General features: G+C 45.5%; 4 protein-coding genes across 5 annotated transcripts; 2 read left to right on the top strand and 2 right to left on the bottom strand.

Annotated features, from left to right (window-relative positions):
- The first annotated feature begins 314 nt into the window (after positions 1-314).
- Positions 315-1,935, top strand: LOC9650092 (peroxisome biogenesis protein 7). 2 transcript variants are annotated; one of them, XM_024673237.1, is made up of 3 exons: positions 315-1,612; positions 1,667-1,707; positions 1,766-1,935. In XM_024673237.1, the coding sequence occupies exon 1, from the start codon at positions 635-637 to the stop codon at positions 1,583-1,585; it is 951 nt and encodes a 316-aa protein (XP_024529005.1). In that variant the 5' UTR covers positions 315-634; the 3' UTR covers positions 1,586-1,612; positions 1,667-1,707; positions 1,766-1,935. The 2 variants fall into 2 exon arrangements, with proteins under 2 accessions (XP_024529005.1, XP_002968435.1); XM_002968389.2 differs by having other exon boundaries at positions 316-1,607.
- Positions 1,935-3,851, top strand: LOC9650091 (pentatricopeptide repeat-containing protein At4g02750). Its single transcript, XM_024673330.1, has one exon. The coding sequence runs from the start codon at positions 1,935-1,937 to the stop codon at positions 3,849-3,851; it is 1,917 nt and encodes a 638-aa protein (XP_024529098.1).
- A 4,625-nt stretch (positions 3,852-8,476) lies between these two features.
- Positions 8,477-9,176, bottom strand: LOC112345866 (syntaxin-binding protein 5-like). Its single transcript, XM_024673478.1, has 3 exons — positions 8,859-9,176; positions 8,729-8,800; positions 8,477-8,666 (listed from the first exon to the last, which is right to left on the bottom strand). The coding sequence occupies exons 1-3, from the start codon at positions 9,144-9,146 to the stop codon at positions 8,559-8,561; spliced, it is 468 nt and encodes a 155-aa protein (XP_024529246.1). The 5' UTR covers positions 9,147-9,176; the 3' UTR covers positions 8,477-8,558.
- Positions 9,177-9,182: 6 nt separating this feature from the next.
- LOC9631262 (protein MITOFERRINLIKE 1, chloroplastic) lies at positions 9,183-10,527 on the bottom strand. Its single transcript, XM_002968072.2, has one exon. It carries the CDS (start codon positions 10,518-10,520, stop codon positions 9,255-9,257), a length of 1,266 nt encoding a protein of 421 aa, XP_002968118.2. The 5' UTR covers positions 10,521-10,527; the 3' UTR covers positions 9,183-9,254.
- Positions 10,528-15,640: the final 5,113 nt, after the last annotated feature.

Below are 15,640 nucleotides of genomic sequence, written 5' to 3'. Positions count from 1 at the left end.
TCCAGATGCCCGTCTTGGGCATATGCGGTAACGATGTTGTTCCAGGAGTATGCGTTGCGCTGGGCAGTGGCGTTGAAGATCTGGCGCGCGACTGCGGTCCTGCCGCATTTGCCATAGGTCTGGACAAAGAGATTCGCGAGGAAGCGATGATCATCGCTTCTCCAAGTGTTGCTGTTGGTGAAGATCGAGGCGTGGAGCTGCGCGGCTCGGGGAAGATCCCTGGCGTCGCCGGCGGCGCGGATGAGTTGCGCGAGATCGTCGACGCTCTTGCTCCTGATCAGGGCTCTCTGGATCATAAAATAGGAGAAATGCTATTCACTAGGGCTCTTCTCATTTGCACGACGATCGATGATAGAAATCTTGCTCGTTCTTGCTAGAACGATCGCTCAATTCGAAAGAAATTTATGGTTCTTGGCAAGCTGCTGGAATTCTAGAGCACTATCGCTGGGTATAGTCATGAATAGAGATCTTGCTTTCTTGCTGGGGGAGGAATTCTAGAGCGCGATCGCTTGGTATGGTCAATTGCAGCGAAGTCACGATTATCAATCCAGATTCAAGCAATTGGTGGAAGATTTGGCGGATTGCCCAATGAAAGAAATTTAGGGCTCTTGGCACAAGGTAGCTCGCTCTAGCAATGCCGGCGTTCAAGGCGGCCTTCAATGGCTACTCGGTGGAATTCAGCCCCTTCTCCGAGACGCTTCTGGCGGTGGCGACGTCGCAGAATTTCGGGATCATCGGCAACGGCCGCCAGTACGTTCTCCAGCTCCATCCCTCGGGCGGCATCGCGGAGCTGTGCAGCTTCGACACCGCCGACGGCCTCTACGATTGCACCTGGGCCGAGGACAACGAGCACATCCTCGTCTCCGCCAGCGCCGACGGCAGCGTCAAGGTCTGGGACACGGCCCTCCCCCGCCACGCCAATCCCATCCGCAGCTTCGAGGAGCACGGCCACGAGGTCAACTCGGTCGACTGGAATCTCGTCCGCAAGGACTGCTTCCTCAGCTCCGCCTGGGACGACACCGCCAAGCTGTGGGCGATCGACGCGCCGCGATCGCTCCGGACGTTCGCGGAGCACTCGTACTGCGTCTACACGGCGGTGTGGAATCCGCGCCACGCCGATGTGTTCCTGACGGCCTCCGGGGATTGCACGCTCCGGGTGTGGGACGTGAGAGATCCTCACGCATCGCTCGTCATCCCGGGGCACCAGCTCGAGATCTTGGCGTGCGACTGGAGCAAGTATAACGAGTGCGTGCTCGTCTCTGGATCGGTGGACAAGACGATCAAAGTTTGGGACGTGAGGAATCCCCGGCGGGAGATGAGCTCTCTCCAGGGGCACGGCTACGCTGTGAGGAGGGTCAAGTTCTCGCCACACCACGCCAGCGTCATAGCTTCGTGCTCTTACGATATGACGGTGTGTATGTGGGACTACATGGCTCCAGAGGACGCGCTGCTCGCGCGGTATGACCATCACACCGAGTTTGCGATTGGGATCGACATGAGTCCTCACGTCGAGGGATTGCTGGCGAGCACCGCCTGGGACGAGACTGTCTACGTGTGGCAGCATGGAATGGATCCTCGAGCTTGAAGCCAAGTTCTTCTTCTTCTGGGTAAGGTTTGTAGCTCTCGCTCTCCCTTGTCATGACCATTCTCTTCGTTTCATTTCCAGGGAACTTTAGCTCCTCTTGAGAATGTTTCTAGTGATTCAAGGTGAGATTTTGTTTTAGTTTTTGTTTTGATCTTGTAACGAAAACTTTTGCTTTGCTAGTGTCTTGATCCAACATCGCCCATCTCCGAGTTGAAGGTATCATTATCTCCAGCTTCTTCTCGAGAAACCAAAGGCTAGTTTGATGTTTCTAGCGCCTTAGTAACAACCTCTGCTTGCAGTTTCTACACCTAGGATCAAAGATGTCTAGACGAGGGAGGATCAAAGTGGCATGAGAGTCCGGCTCCATGGAAACCTCAGCAACGCCACCGTCTCCGACTTTGCCGAGCTCCTCAAGTCGTGTGGGAATGCCAGGGACTTACTCCTCGGCAGCCATCTCCACTCGAGCATCCAGCAGAGCCCGCACAGGAGCAACAGATATCTCGCCAACCTGCTCGTCCAGATGTATGGCAAATGCCACAACCTCGACGCTGCTCGCTCGGTCTTCGACTCAATCTTCCAGCCCAACGTCTACTCGTGGAACATCATCATCTCGGCCTATGCCCAGAACGGGGACTTCGCCACCGCCAGGTGCTTGTTCGAGAGAATGGGACAGCGTGACATAGTCTCCTGGTCTTCCATCGTCCAAGGCTATGCCCAGCTCGGGGAGCTCGGTCCGGCGAAGCTCCTGTTCGACCGGATGCCTCAACGGGACGTGGTTTCCTGGACAGCGATGATGGCCACCTATGCCCAAGCCGGGCATCTCGACGAGTCGAAGCGGATGTTCGACGCCATGCCCGAGCTCAACTTCGTCTCGTGGTCCGCGATCGTCACAGCGTACTCTCAAGCCGACCGTCCCGCCGAGGCAAGAGCAACGTTTGAGAAGATGTCCCGGCACGAGCTGATATCGTGCACTGCGATGATCCAGGCGTATGCCCAGCTCGGGCATCTCCACAAGTCGAGGCTCGTCTTTCACAGCATGCTGAGCCGGACGGTGGTGTCGTGCACAGCGATGCTGGGAGCCTACTCGCAGCACGGCGACCTCCACAGCGCGGCCAGCGTCTTCGACCGGGTGCCTGAGTGGGACGTGGTGTGCCTCAACTCGATGATCCAGGCATACGCAGTGAGCAAGAGGGTGGTCCAGGCCAAAGAGCTCTTCGACCGGATCCCAGAGCCGGACGTGGTGTCGTGGAACGCAGTGATCGCAGCCTTCTCCAGCAACGGGCAGCTGGATCAAGCCAGGGAGCTCTTCGGTCTGATGCCGGGGAGGGACGTGGTGTCGTGGAACGCGATGGTTTCTGCGAATGCCGAGGCCGGGTGCTTGAGCCAGGCTCGTGGGCTTTTCGAGGCGATGCCGGAGAGTGACAGGATCTCGTGGACGACCATGATCCAGGCGTATGCTCAGGCCGGGGAGCTTGAGTCGGCCAAGCTTCTTTTCGAGAGGATGCCGGAGCCAACGTCGGTTGCCAAGACCGCGATGCTGACGGCGTTCGCGCAGCACGGCGAGCTGGATCGAGCCAAGAAGATCTTCGACGGGGTGGCGGACAGGGACGCGGTCACCTGGACAGCGATGATCCTGGCCTACGCGCACAACCGGCAGCTCTCGGTGGCAGTGGAGCTCTTTGAGACGATGCCGGTTCATCACAAGAGCTTGGTACTGCCTTGGAACGCCATGATCGCGATCTTCTGCCAGCACGGGCTTGTGGATCGAGGCAAGGAGCTGTTCGATGCCATGCCGGTGCGCGACACGGTGTCGTGGAACGGGATGATCGCGGCGTATGCTCGCACCGCTCGCTACAAGGAGTCGCTGGAGCTGTTCCGGGTGATGGAGCTGGAGGGCATGGAGGCGGACGCGGTGACGATGGTTTCGATCCTCACGTCGGCCAGCCACGTCGGGAAGATGGCGCAGGGGGTGCGCCAGTTTCGAGCGATGATCCAGGATCACGCCATCGTCCCGGTGGTGGAGCACTACCATTGCGTGCTGGACGCGCTGGGGCGGGCCGGGAGGCTCGAGGAGGCCGAGGAGCTCATACTTGGCATGCCGTTTCTTCCTGATCTTGTGTCCTGGACGATCTTGCTGAGCGCATGTAAGACGCACAGTGACCGTGCTAGAGCTGAGAGGGCCTCCAAGTTTGTGCTCCTCCATCGCCAAGCTCTTGATACTCCCTACACGCTCCTGTCTAACATCTATGCAGAGAACTCCGGTTAAATATTTTCTGCAACTTAAAAACTATAATTAAATTGGTAAAAGCTCATAAATATAAACTTAGATTATATATGTCAAAAACATTTTCTTAAAGTCAATTAAGAAAAAAAATTTTAATGGAAGAATAAACAATAGTGAATTTATAATATTTCTAAATAAATTCTATAAAATTATTATTTATAACATTTTTATTACTCTTTAGATCAAGCGATAAATTTCACATCTGAATTAGTTTTACTATTTGACACTTTAATATTTTAATTTATATATTTCATGATTACATAGACTAAATTTTAGAAAAAACTATGTAAAAATACTCTTTATATTTAGAATTTAAAAATAAACTTCTTCTCAAATGTTTTTAAGAGATACTAATACTATTAAAATAATATTTTAAAAAAACTAAATAAACACATAGATATGAATATAAATAAATATTTATGTGACTTCATATTTTCCAGAGTTGCCAATGTTTATGAAGAAATTTTGCTCTGTTGTGCTTATTTATTAAGCCTAACCCTAACATAAGTACCATAAATTTTTCACAAAAATTAACATTTAATTATATTTAATTATATTGTTAAAAATGTATTTTATAACTAAACAAAATATATTTTTTTAAAAAAACATCAATTTAGAAATATAAAATAGAAACATTATATGTTTAAATAAATCTAATATTTTAATCACAAATTTTAAATTCAACATAATCTTCATAAAGATTATTATTAGATTTATATTGGGAGTTCCTTAAACGCCAAAAAAACATTACCAACCTTAATGAAATTGAGTAAAATACCTCAACTTTAGTAATGGTTTGATCAGTATTAAGTCAATTTAAAATTATAAAAATGACTCTCATATAAATTTAAATATTTTGGAATATATTATGTTTTATCAATGAATTTTAGTATCTAATTTAAATCTGTTTCCTTCAAGTACAAGTTTTTCTAATTATCATATACATTTATATAAATTAAATATTTAATAATGATTTATTTTATGAAAAATTATGCTTAATTATGATGTATTAAGTACTCAAAAATTTTACTTAAACTATAGATAATAAATAAATTCATATCCAATAAGACTCAAATATCTATCATAAATAAAAAATTTATTTTTATTTTTAGTTGTTTAAGAAATGCTATAATTGAATTTTTATAACAAATTATAAGTTATGCAGAAATTTAAGTTAAATTTAATATTTTTCTTAGTTAAAGTTTAATTTTACATTTTACCATCACTTTTATATTAAATTGGTTAAACTATACTATCAAAATTGTGCTTTTAATAAAAAAATAAACTTATATTTTTCTAAACCTTATAAATATTAGTTAGTATCACATTCATATTTTAATTTATACATATTAAATTTCTGTAATAAAATTTTATTTATGATAATATGTAATACTATAATTAGTTTCTGGAATTAGCTTTAACATAAAATTATCTTTTATACAATTATTCCCCATTGTCTTTGCATTAAAAATCTAAGAGTTTTTTTTTCTGAATTTTACATACTTTTCTTTAGTGCCAGAAGGAAAGATATAACAAAATTATAAATCAAAATCCACTAGTTAGATTAAATTTCATATAAAAACATGCATTAAAAATTGGTGCATGAATTTAAGTTCTCCTATTTTGTGATGAATCAATTACCACTCCATGGTCAAGCTAAACTATTATACCAAGGAAATTGCAACAAAACATAAAGTCTAATTTTATATTAATTAAAAGATAATTTTGATATTTTCTTTTCCTAAAACATGAAAAAAAACATCTTTCTAATTAAAGTTTCAATATTTAATGATGCAATAGGTATTATTATTATTATTTATCTATAAATTTTGATTATAATCTCTTACATCCCTAGATTCTTCTAGAAATATAGCAAGAGTCACTAGGTTTGAAGAACACAACCAAATCATGGGATTTGCTGAAATAAAGTCTTGAATTTGGAGTAGTCATATATGAGTACATCCTCTTGATTTAGGCTGTGTTAGTGGTAGAGGTGGCATGGAAGTTCTCAATCTCTACTTGATGGTTAGATAAAATGCAATTGAAAATTTCTTATATCAATATCATCATTGGTGGGAAGGTGGTGGGAAGGCCTTCATTTTTTAGGTGATCTAAGACTTGGAAACCTTAGTCCTATCATAAACAATGGTGGTGATGATCTTGCAGCCCTTAGTAGCTTTAATAGTAGGTTCCTCTAATTCTTAGATACATTCAAGTGCAAAGATTTAAATTCACCACTTCCAATGGGAAGAATTGTGAAGAAATACATTAAAAAGATGTCCTGATAAGTTAAATTCTCATATTACAAGCAAATCAAGTGGTAGTAATGCACATTTCCTTTTCTTTTTCTTTTCTTTGAAAGATTTCAGTAACAGTTATGAATTTAAACATGGTTTATATTAAATATAAAGTAGAAAAATAAATTTAAACACTGATTACAAACGAATTAGAGAATTAAAAGTTTAAGAGAAAAAAAATATATATTAGGATATACCTGGATATTCATGGTATATTTCTTAGATGTTTAAGAATGATTATAAATTTTAAACATGTTTTTAATTTATAAAAATATGCATATTTACCATTGGAGCATATTCTAGATATATCCATTACCAAGTTTGTAATCATTATACAAATGTCTAAAACAAAGTTATACATAGAGACAAAGTTTTATAAGGTGCCTGAAAGGTCTCCGACTTAACGGGAGGCGCTTCATATATCCAGTCTCAGCATCAAATCCACCATGTTTGGAATCTCGCCCAGTGTGTTAGAAATAAAATCATGTGCTTTATCATTATTGCTTGCCCCTTGGAGAGCAAAAAAAAAGAGCACTTCTAATCGAGCTACTGCTGCTGCTGAGCATTTCCATTCCAAAGAAGAACTTAAAACCCCCTACAGAAGAGGGTATCCCAAAGTCCACCAATCCTGAAGAGCAAAGCAAAGAGATATTTACACACTGGTTGGCATTGGGTGCAAAGGAAAAGAACCCTTTTTTCTGTCCTCTGAAATAGACTTTGGTCCAAGTTAAGTGATTAGAAGTATTGTTGTGTGGCAGCACTCGAGAGAGAGTCGGACGGGAGTGGAAAGAGAGAAGTGCCATGTAATCATGCCACATCATTGCCAGCTACGTGGAGAGACACTGAAACAGGATGGTGTTTAATGGGAGGTGTTTAACGGGAGGCATCACAATGCAGCAAGGAGAGGAACTTTTGAGGAGACATCCACAGGCAAGAGAGGAATCTAGAGGAGACATCCACAATCTATGCACATCCTGTGTGCCTCAAAATTGTGTGGGGAGTTCCAGGTGCAATTGGCTGGTAGGGATCTCTCTTCGCTCCACATTAAAAAATATCTCTTTTGGCTCACACGCTGTAGTGCTAAATAGGTTTCCATCACTGAGCGGTGAAGCCGCTAACAACCTGAAGACTGAGGCATCCTGGAACTTGAAAATCTGAAAACTGCTTTATAGAATAAAAAAATGATATAAAAGGTAAAATTTCCTTTAAAATTTTCTATAATTATGTTTACGATTACACAAGCAAATATATTAACAGGAAAAATAGATTAGCCCTAGCTCGAATCGAGGCCGTTGGATCGGGATCAAATTGAATTTAAAATACGGCGCGGAATCTAAAATAGGGCAGGCACAAAGGATTGATAAATGGTGGAGCCTTTTTGCGATCGCAATGTCTGCCAGAGCGTGGAAGAGGATGGATTCGGCAGGAAAGATCCAGGCGTGGCCACTCGACACCAACGATATCAACCAGCGATTCCCTCTAGTGCCTCCTTTTGTTGTGTCCCAAAGCTCGATGGTGACAGTCGCGAATTACTGGGGGGTGATCGTCATGAATCTCGAGTATCTGTGCTGTATCATCGCCGGGAGCGAGGTCTTTGTGCTAGATAGTGGCCTCGCCAATGCCTACATCGAGGATCTCGGGTCCAAGCTTCGATCTATCAACAATTCTAGCGAAAACTCGTCGATCGATAGGAGAACTCCCACTGCTTTCCAGTCTCTAGCTCTGGCGAGTGGGATTGACGAGGTGTGGCGATTTCTAGGCCCTCGGGTGGCCAATCTTGTGGGTCGCGCGGAGGTATTGCGGTGCCAGGCATCAAATTGCTGCGTGGGTGATCTCCCCACAGTTAGAATCGCGACAGCACAGTTGAAGCAAGAGATCTCATCCACATACGCGATCGCGAGGAACATTCAATCCGCCCTCTACGAGAATGACGATGGTGGCAACCAAGATCTCGCGAGGGCTCTCTGCGCGTACAAGCCACTCCTAGCGGGGATCAACCAGGGATTGAAGCACTGCAAGAAATCCACGATCGAGTGCGTGGAGGAGGTTGCTAAGTCGCGAATGGCAGAGGCGAGCGCCAAGAGGGAGACTTCCATGCTCGTGATCGCGGCCGCCACCTTTTGTATCACCAGCGTGTTCAACTCCATCACTGGATTGTTTGGCATGAATGTGCCCAATGGCCACGAAACCGACGATAACATGTACTTCGGGAAGATCATCGTGATTTGCACGGGAGCGTCGCTGGGATTGCTCATCTTGTCGCTCGTCCTGTTCAAGAGATTGGAAATGGTCGAAGGATTGTTCGCGCGGTCGCGGAAAGGGTCGAAATAGATTCAATCCGATATACAATCTCCCTGTTCTTACTTACACAAGAGGAATTCATTTACAAAGTTTACAACTCCCACCATTTTCTAGCCTTCATTTTCTTGGCGAGTTCTTCCGCCAGCGATGCGAAGCTCTCGGCCTCTGATTCAAGCTCTTGCGTCTTGTCGTTGACAGCCTACATAGAAGCACACAAAGAATGGAAACATTGATATGGAAAGCACAAGGGATTTTTAAAACCTGAAGCTTCTCCCCGCGCTCCATGAGCTTGTTCTTGGCCTCTGTGGCGATTCCAGCGGTGGATGACGCGTCCTGCGATTTGAGATTTTCCAATCACACCATTGCTCAGATCTAGAAAAAAAAAACTCACCTTCCTCGAAGGCCGGCCATAGTACGCCTTGATTTCTTCCACGGTCCTCACCGCCGGGCGCTTGGCCTTCCCGATCTCCACCACATCCACTTCCTCCCGCCGCTCGTAGCGGTGGTGCGCATCCTCGTCGCGAATCCCCAATTGCGAATTGATTCTCTCAACCTTCTCCTTCTTTTGCCGCTTCACCTGATCTTGGCAGCAATGGTACATGAATGCGATCGCAGCTCCACCCACGGCGATCGCGGCCACCGCCGCCACAGCCACCACAGCCATCTGACTCTCCGGCATTGCGATCAAACCCTAAACCAAGAAGCCTAGCGACCATTGACCAAAGAGCAGTATTTCATTGACCGTTGACCATTTAGTTTTTCTGAGGCTCGAGCTCAAAACTTTGTTTCACTTCTTTTCGTCGACTTCCACTTCCAACACCTCCGCTTGCTTGTTGGCGACATGGCGCTTGAGAATCTCAAACCTCGCCGTCTCAAACGCAAAGAACCCAATCGCCGAGAAGCAAGCGCTGTGGAGCAGCCGTGGACCCATGCCTCTGGTCACCCCGGCCCATCCTTCCTCGATCCAGATCCTCTCCAGCGTTCTCGTCACGCCCTCGTACGTGAACGCCGCCGCCCTCTCTCTCGATTGCGTCATCAGCCTCGTCTTGACGACGTCCATCGGGGTCGTCAGCGCCGCAGCGATGGCACCGGCCAGAGCTCCCGAGCTCACGCTCTGCCATGGCTCCAAGCTATCCTGGCCCGAGACTCGCAGCCACGCCACTCTCAGGTACTCGAAGGTGGAGAAGTTGATCACCCCCGACGGTAGATTCCTGAGCAGAGCTGCCGAGTAGCCGACGTAGAGCCCCTTCAGTCCATCCCTCTCCAGAGTTCTCATTAAGACGTTCCAGGATCTTCCCTTGGCACCGGCTTGCATCCTCTGCGTGATCACCTCCTTTGGAACGAGGATGGCCGACGAGACGATGTTTCCCATGGCTCCGGCCACCGGCGGCACGAGCAGTGGCGGGAACTTCGCCACCTTCGAGAGGAAGGACTTCCCAAACTCGCAAGTTCCAAAGTAGATCGCGGAGGAGACCATGGAGCCGACGATCACGGCCGAGATCCCGCTGTAAAACCCCGCCAGGCCTTTGCTCTGGAGGATTTTCACCGCTGCGTCGATCGAGCCTTTGTACGCCTCTGCCGCTCCTCGCGTCTGGAGCCGCGTCTTGATCGTGTCTAGCGGATGCAGGCAAGCGTAGGTAAAAGCGCCAGCGATTCCTCCGGCAGCAGCGCCGATCGCCGCTCGCTCTAGAACTGTGAGATTGTTCATGAGGATTCTAGCCTGGCCAGAGACCCTGTACTTCTCGAAATTCGAATTTGACCTTGCCGATGGAGATGGATCCATCTCCCTCTCTGGTCGATCTTGGGCCGCCCTGCTGCTAAGAGAGACCGAGCAGGCCCCCTGGAGAAGCCTAGCTTCCAGGGCATTGTTGCTGGATCTTGGCGCTTCTCGGAGCAATGCGCGATGATACCTGGATTTCGATGGCGCGGAGACCGGGTTCTTGTTCCTCGCAGGCGGAGACGAGAGGTCCAGAGCGCCGATATCCCGCGCGGCCTGGGAGAGGAGAAGAAGCATCTGAGGCACCGCCTCGTCGCCAAATATCACAGCCTCCATAGCTGCCAAGAACCCTAACTCTCGGCATTAAAGTTACTATGTTTAGATTAGTTTTGTATTTAAACATTTAACTTAAGATTGTTTTTTGTTTAGCGGAAAGAGGATCGCTCCATTCATTTTGGGCGCTGGATTTCAAAGCCCATGGAATCAGGATCGCCGAAACTTAATATCACTAAAGGGATTCAAGCATCCGATCTCGCGGTGGAGTCTTCTGTACTTCCTAAGAGTGTAGCAAGAACAGAGCTTGTGGGCCGTGGCAAACACGCTGGTGGCAATGTATTCTCTGTGCATGCGGAGGTCGGGACAACGTCAGTGAGGAGGCTCACAGACAAAGAAAGGTTTGAGAAAGAAATCAGCAGCTCTGTGGCCGAGAAAGGAAGTCTGCGGTAGTGGCCACAGGCTTGACGTCGCAGAAGGAAAGAAGTCACTAGCATTTCTTCCCAGTGAAGAAGAACTTGTCGAAGCAACTGAAAGCCATCACAGCCAAAGAAGCACAACCTTGTGAAAGAGCTCAAGGAGAAAATTGTGGCGAAAGGCAGGCTTGAGAGTGGCGTGAAATGAAGCCCTTGAAGATCGATGCACTGGAGAAGATGGAGGACCGCACTAATCACAATCAACAAAGGAGGCCAACAGAGGAGGAACAACATTAAACTTGCCTGAGCAACACACTGAGAGTGCCAAAATGTTCTCTTGCTTCCTCCTCTTCCTCCTCTCTTACTTCCTTTGTTGCTTGTGGTTGATGCAAATGATTTTCCTTGGCTGGCAGTATTCCAAACTATTTTTGAGCACCATGCCATTGGTGATGGCGGAAGTGTCGTCGCCAAGGAAAGCCAAGGAAAGTTTCCTTGGCAACGACACCTCCATCACCAATGGCGTGGTGAAACAGGGCTGCTGCCAAGAGGGAGTGCACAAGATGCATCACAAAAGAGGGACAGAAGACGAATGTGAGAGAGGACGCCCACTCGCTTCAAAAACCCCAAAATCAAGAGAACGCCATAACCTACCTCTCAGGTATTGTGGAGAAAGGAGAAGGTGTTCCGGAGAAGTGATGGGATACAGAATTGAGAAGGAGCATGGGCTTATATGGCCTGAGGGCATGCTCTAGAAGGGGCTGGAAGCTTCCATTTGCTCCAGGGTGTCACCAAAAAATCGCAAGAATAAGTTCGTGCCTTGAGTTTGTGTGAGAAGAATAATGCGCGCGAAACAAGTTCGAAAGCTTAGGAACCGGACTATACTGGAGAATCTTTAGACGGACGGCCCAAAAAAACATGATTCACTCTCTCCACTTACCTGGCAGTGACGTGGCATTATACCTTCTTTTTGTTTTTTCTCCAGCACTCCCTCTCCCGTCTGTCGCGGCTCCTCCCGCCCCAGCGTGCGCCCTAATTATTTCCACGTGGCCACAGCCCCAACATTTAGCCAAATTTCAATCGTGGGTCGACACCTTTCTACATGGCAAATGCCAAAGACTTCCAATGTCATGGATGACCATGAACTTTTGTTCTCACTAATTTAAATATATATACTGCAAGTACATAAAGAGTAGTGCTGGCACTGTCACAGTTGTGCTACTTAGCATTATCTCTGGAGCATGCTTCTCATTCGATTGTTTTGGCTCAAACAATATAATGTTTTGATGGTTTTGTTAAATGTTTGGAACATGGTCAAGAAATATAAAGACCAAGGAGACGATGGAAGACTATGGCAGACCCATGTCTCCAACCAAGTGGTGTATTGTACTTATTTAAACATGCCATATCACATTACTATGCAATTCCATGTGAATGATGTTACCCTCGCCATGGTAGTTTGAACCCCCCAAAAGAAGCTGCCCCCCTCCAGTCAAATCCAGGTGAATCCCTTTAGAGTTATATTCAGTTACAAAATTATAAATACAGGTGGAATTCATCTCGCTCGTGTTTGCCGATAGAAAGCCTGGACAACCATATCATGGACAACTTGCTCATAAGTTTCATTGCAGCCCCTTGGATTGTCCATTGCAAGAACCCTAAAAAGTTGGTTTCCAGGGTAATTTAAATAGTTAGGAAATATTCTCTATTAACAAATGGTAAACTAGTGTTACCCTAATGGCAAGCGACAATGGAACAAAAGGTAATTCATTGGCCTCTATTCTATGCCAAGCTATCGCATGCCTTGTGGTAAGAGCAGAGAACAGCAAGAAATAAGATTCAAAACAATCTAAGGCTTTAGAAGATTCCCAGCATCCGATCTCCTGAGAGTGTAGCAAGAACAGGGCTTGTGGGCCATGGCAAACTGTATTGTCATGCTGCTCAGGTCATCAACTGGGAGGACAATGTCGGTGAGGAGGCTCACAGACAAAGAAAGGTTTGAGAAAGAAATCAGGCCGAAGAAGAAAGTCTATGGTAGAGCATAGCCACAGACTTGACGTCACAGAAGGACAGAAGTCATTAGCATTTCTTCCCGGTGAAGGAGAACTTGTCTAAAGCCATCACAGTAGAGTTGTGAAAGAGCTCCAAGGAGAAAGTGGTGGCACCCCTGAAGATCAACGCATTGGAGAAGATGGAAGATCGTTCTAAGCAATTCAGCAGGGATCCAAGGAAGAAGAAATTAGGTTCGCCACTGCTGCCATCCTCTGCCTCGAAGCGAAGTTAATCAACCTAGAAGCAGTCGTTGCAAATCCAGATTAAGTCTGCTTCTACCATCTCTGAGTTCCCTAAGGAGTACAAGCAGCTTCACTCAGGTACCTCTTTTATGTTTTCATCTCTAAAGGTTTGTCATGACATACTTGAGAGAGGTTCAAATGTATCCAGAAAGACGCGTCGATGATCAAGTAGCTCGACTCGAGCATTTCAACCAAGCGCAACATGTTGGAGGTGCAGGTTGCATGGGCATGCTCGTCCAATGGCAGCTGGGATCATCACCGAGAACTCCAAACATGTTACTACCTTGATGATTGCTGTAGATAGAAGAGCATGTGTATTGGGAATTTGTTTTAGGTTTTTTTTCTTTTTTTTTCTGATAGAGTACTCCAAGGCGACATAGCCTGACCTTGTTCCACATGAACATATCATAGTTTCCATTTATCAAGCATGCAAGAGCGCTTCCAGCCACAATTGACACCCAATATTCACTGAAAAGGATTGAGGCTGCCTTTGTGTGCTCAAAGCCAGCCCATTAGCAAATCGATTAAGCCTTTGAAAATGCCCCTTGGCCTCAAGAGGGCATATTCTCCTTTGCTCTAGGGAGAATTAATGCCTTACACTACTATAGGATAGTGGTGAGCAGGGCATTGGATGCACATTGATCTTGGTAGGAGTGAGAGTAGGATTAAATGTACGAGCTAGTAAGATGCTTTGGTGCATCTCTTCTTTTTCCTTGGTAGGAGATCTGATCGGGGCTGATATGGCAAATAATGATGGGAGTTGCTGAAGATAAATCCCTTCCTTTTTGATTTGGAAGAGGTAATTCTTTTTTTTTCCTCCACAGGGAATAAGGTAGGCATCTGTTATTGGGACATATAAGTTGTAGGTTTTTATATTATAGTACTTGCTTAGCTTTAGACACTTAAGTCAATATTAACAAACCAAAATTTTTAAATGAAAATAGGTAATTTTCTAATTGCAAAAAAGCTGTTGGTATTGTTAAATTGGCTCTCTTGCTCTTGTTCGTGTTGCCCCTCCCTAATGCATATATCATTTAAAACAATGTCACTAGACATGCATTAAGCTCCTCTTGCAAAACATAGTTCAATGTAAAGTAAAGCATGAAAAAAAAAGACATCACCATAGCTTGTTCTATCATTTAGCATCCAATGCTTATTTGGATTATAAAGATAGATAACTAATGCCCTTTAACAAAGTTGTTGCTAGGTGGTAATCTGGTAATATACTCCCTAAACCATACCTCTCTACATTGGTAGCAGCAGTCTTTGCCTTCCTAGCTTGCCTCACAAACAAGCCAAGCTTGTTTGCACACTCCATCAGAACTCCAAAGCTGAGTGTTGGTAATACATGTTCTTGCACAATATCAAGATTGTATGCACCATTGAGGGAGTCTATAGTAGATTTTTTGGTAAGAAAATAGAGATTAAAGCCAAAGAAAGGAGGCAGACATTAAGGACACCATCATGGAAGAAGGTGCCAGCTTCAAACATTTTTGGAATCATAATCCACTTGGTGACCATTGTGTTGATAGGAGCTCTAGACATTCCTTGGAAGTTCATATTGGCATTTCGTTTACAACCACTTTGATTGGTATTGTATGCTAAAGCTCTCTTACATTTTGTCTTGTGTTGATGCATGTTAGATTTTGCTGCTGCATGGACAGAAGCAACTAATGCTACATAACACAATGCATGACTCCATGCAAATAAAACTAAAATTTTGGAAGTACCTGAGCAAAGGGAGTCTCTAGACTCTGTAAATGCCTAAAGCGCACAATACTTGGAACCACTAGGAACCTTGTTTGTAGCTTGAGATGGCGTGGGAAAGTCTTGACGAGCTACGGTGGATGAAGAAGCTATTGTGCTAAATAATGATGTCATAACACCAGCTTCAACACCGGCTTCAGATAATATTTAAATAGCGATTTATTGCTGTAAAAAAACTCATGTATGTGCACTCAGAAAGCTCCATGGGTGAGGTGCCTTGAATTGCCACAACTTTCACATGCAGTTCTAATGGCTCTTCAATATTTGGAATTGTCTGTCGCCTTTTGCCCATTTTGCAAATGGTATCTAGATATTGTGTAAATAAAAAAGCCTCAAGAAAAAAAGAAATAAAAGGAAGGCTATCGCAAACTTCAATAGCTCTCTGGTATACCACTGCACTAAACACTGTGCATCCAATGCCCTACTCACCATTATTCTACAGTAGAGTCCAGTGTCACCTTGCTCTTAGCTACATGCCTTATCACACATCCAATGCCCTGATCACCACTATTAGTGTCTGGTGTTGCCCACACAGTGTTGACTAAACTTGCTCGCTGCCCTACCACCATTGCAGCCCTCCGATTGGTGGCTGCCCTGCCAGCTATCATGCTTGGACTTCCCGCTACCTTGAAGAAAATTTTGGCCTAGGCTGGGCTCCAAGTGGCCAGGGTCAGCATTGATGCCCCATCTGGCCATTCCATGGTGTAAA

Source organism: Selaginella moellendorffii, unplaced genomic scaffold, assembly GCF_000143415.4.
Source record: "Selaginella moellendorffii unplaced genomic scaffold, v1.0 SELMOscaffold_10, whole genome shotgun sequence".
Lineage (NCBI taxonomy): Eukaryota > Viridiplantae > Streptophyta > Lycopodiopsida > Selaginellales > Selaginellaceae > Selaginella > Selaginella moellendorffii.
The sequence above is the reverse complement of the archived record's forward strand: the minus strand, read 5'-3'. Positions and strand labels throughout refer to the sequence as shown.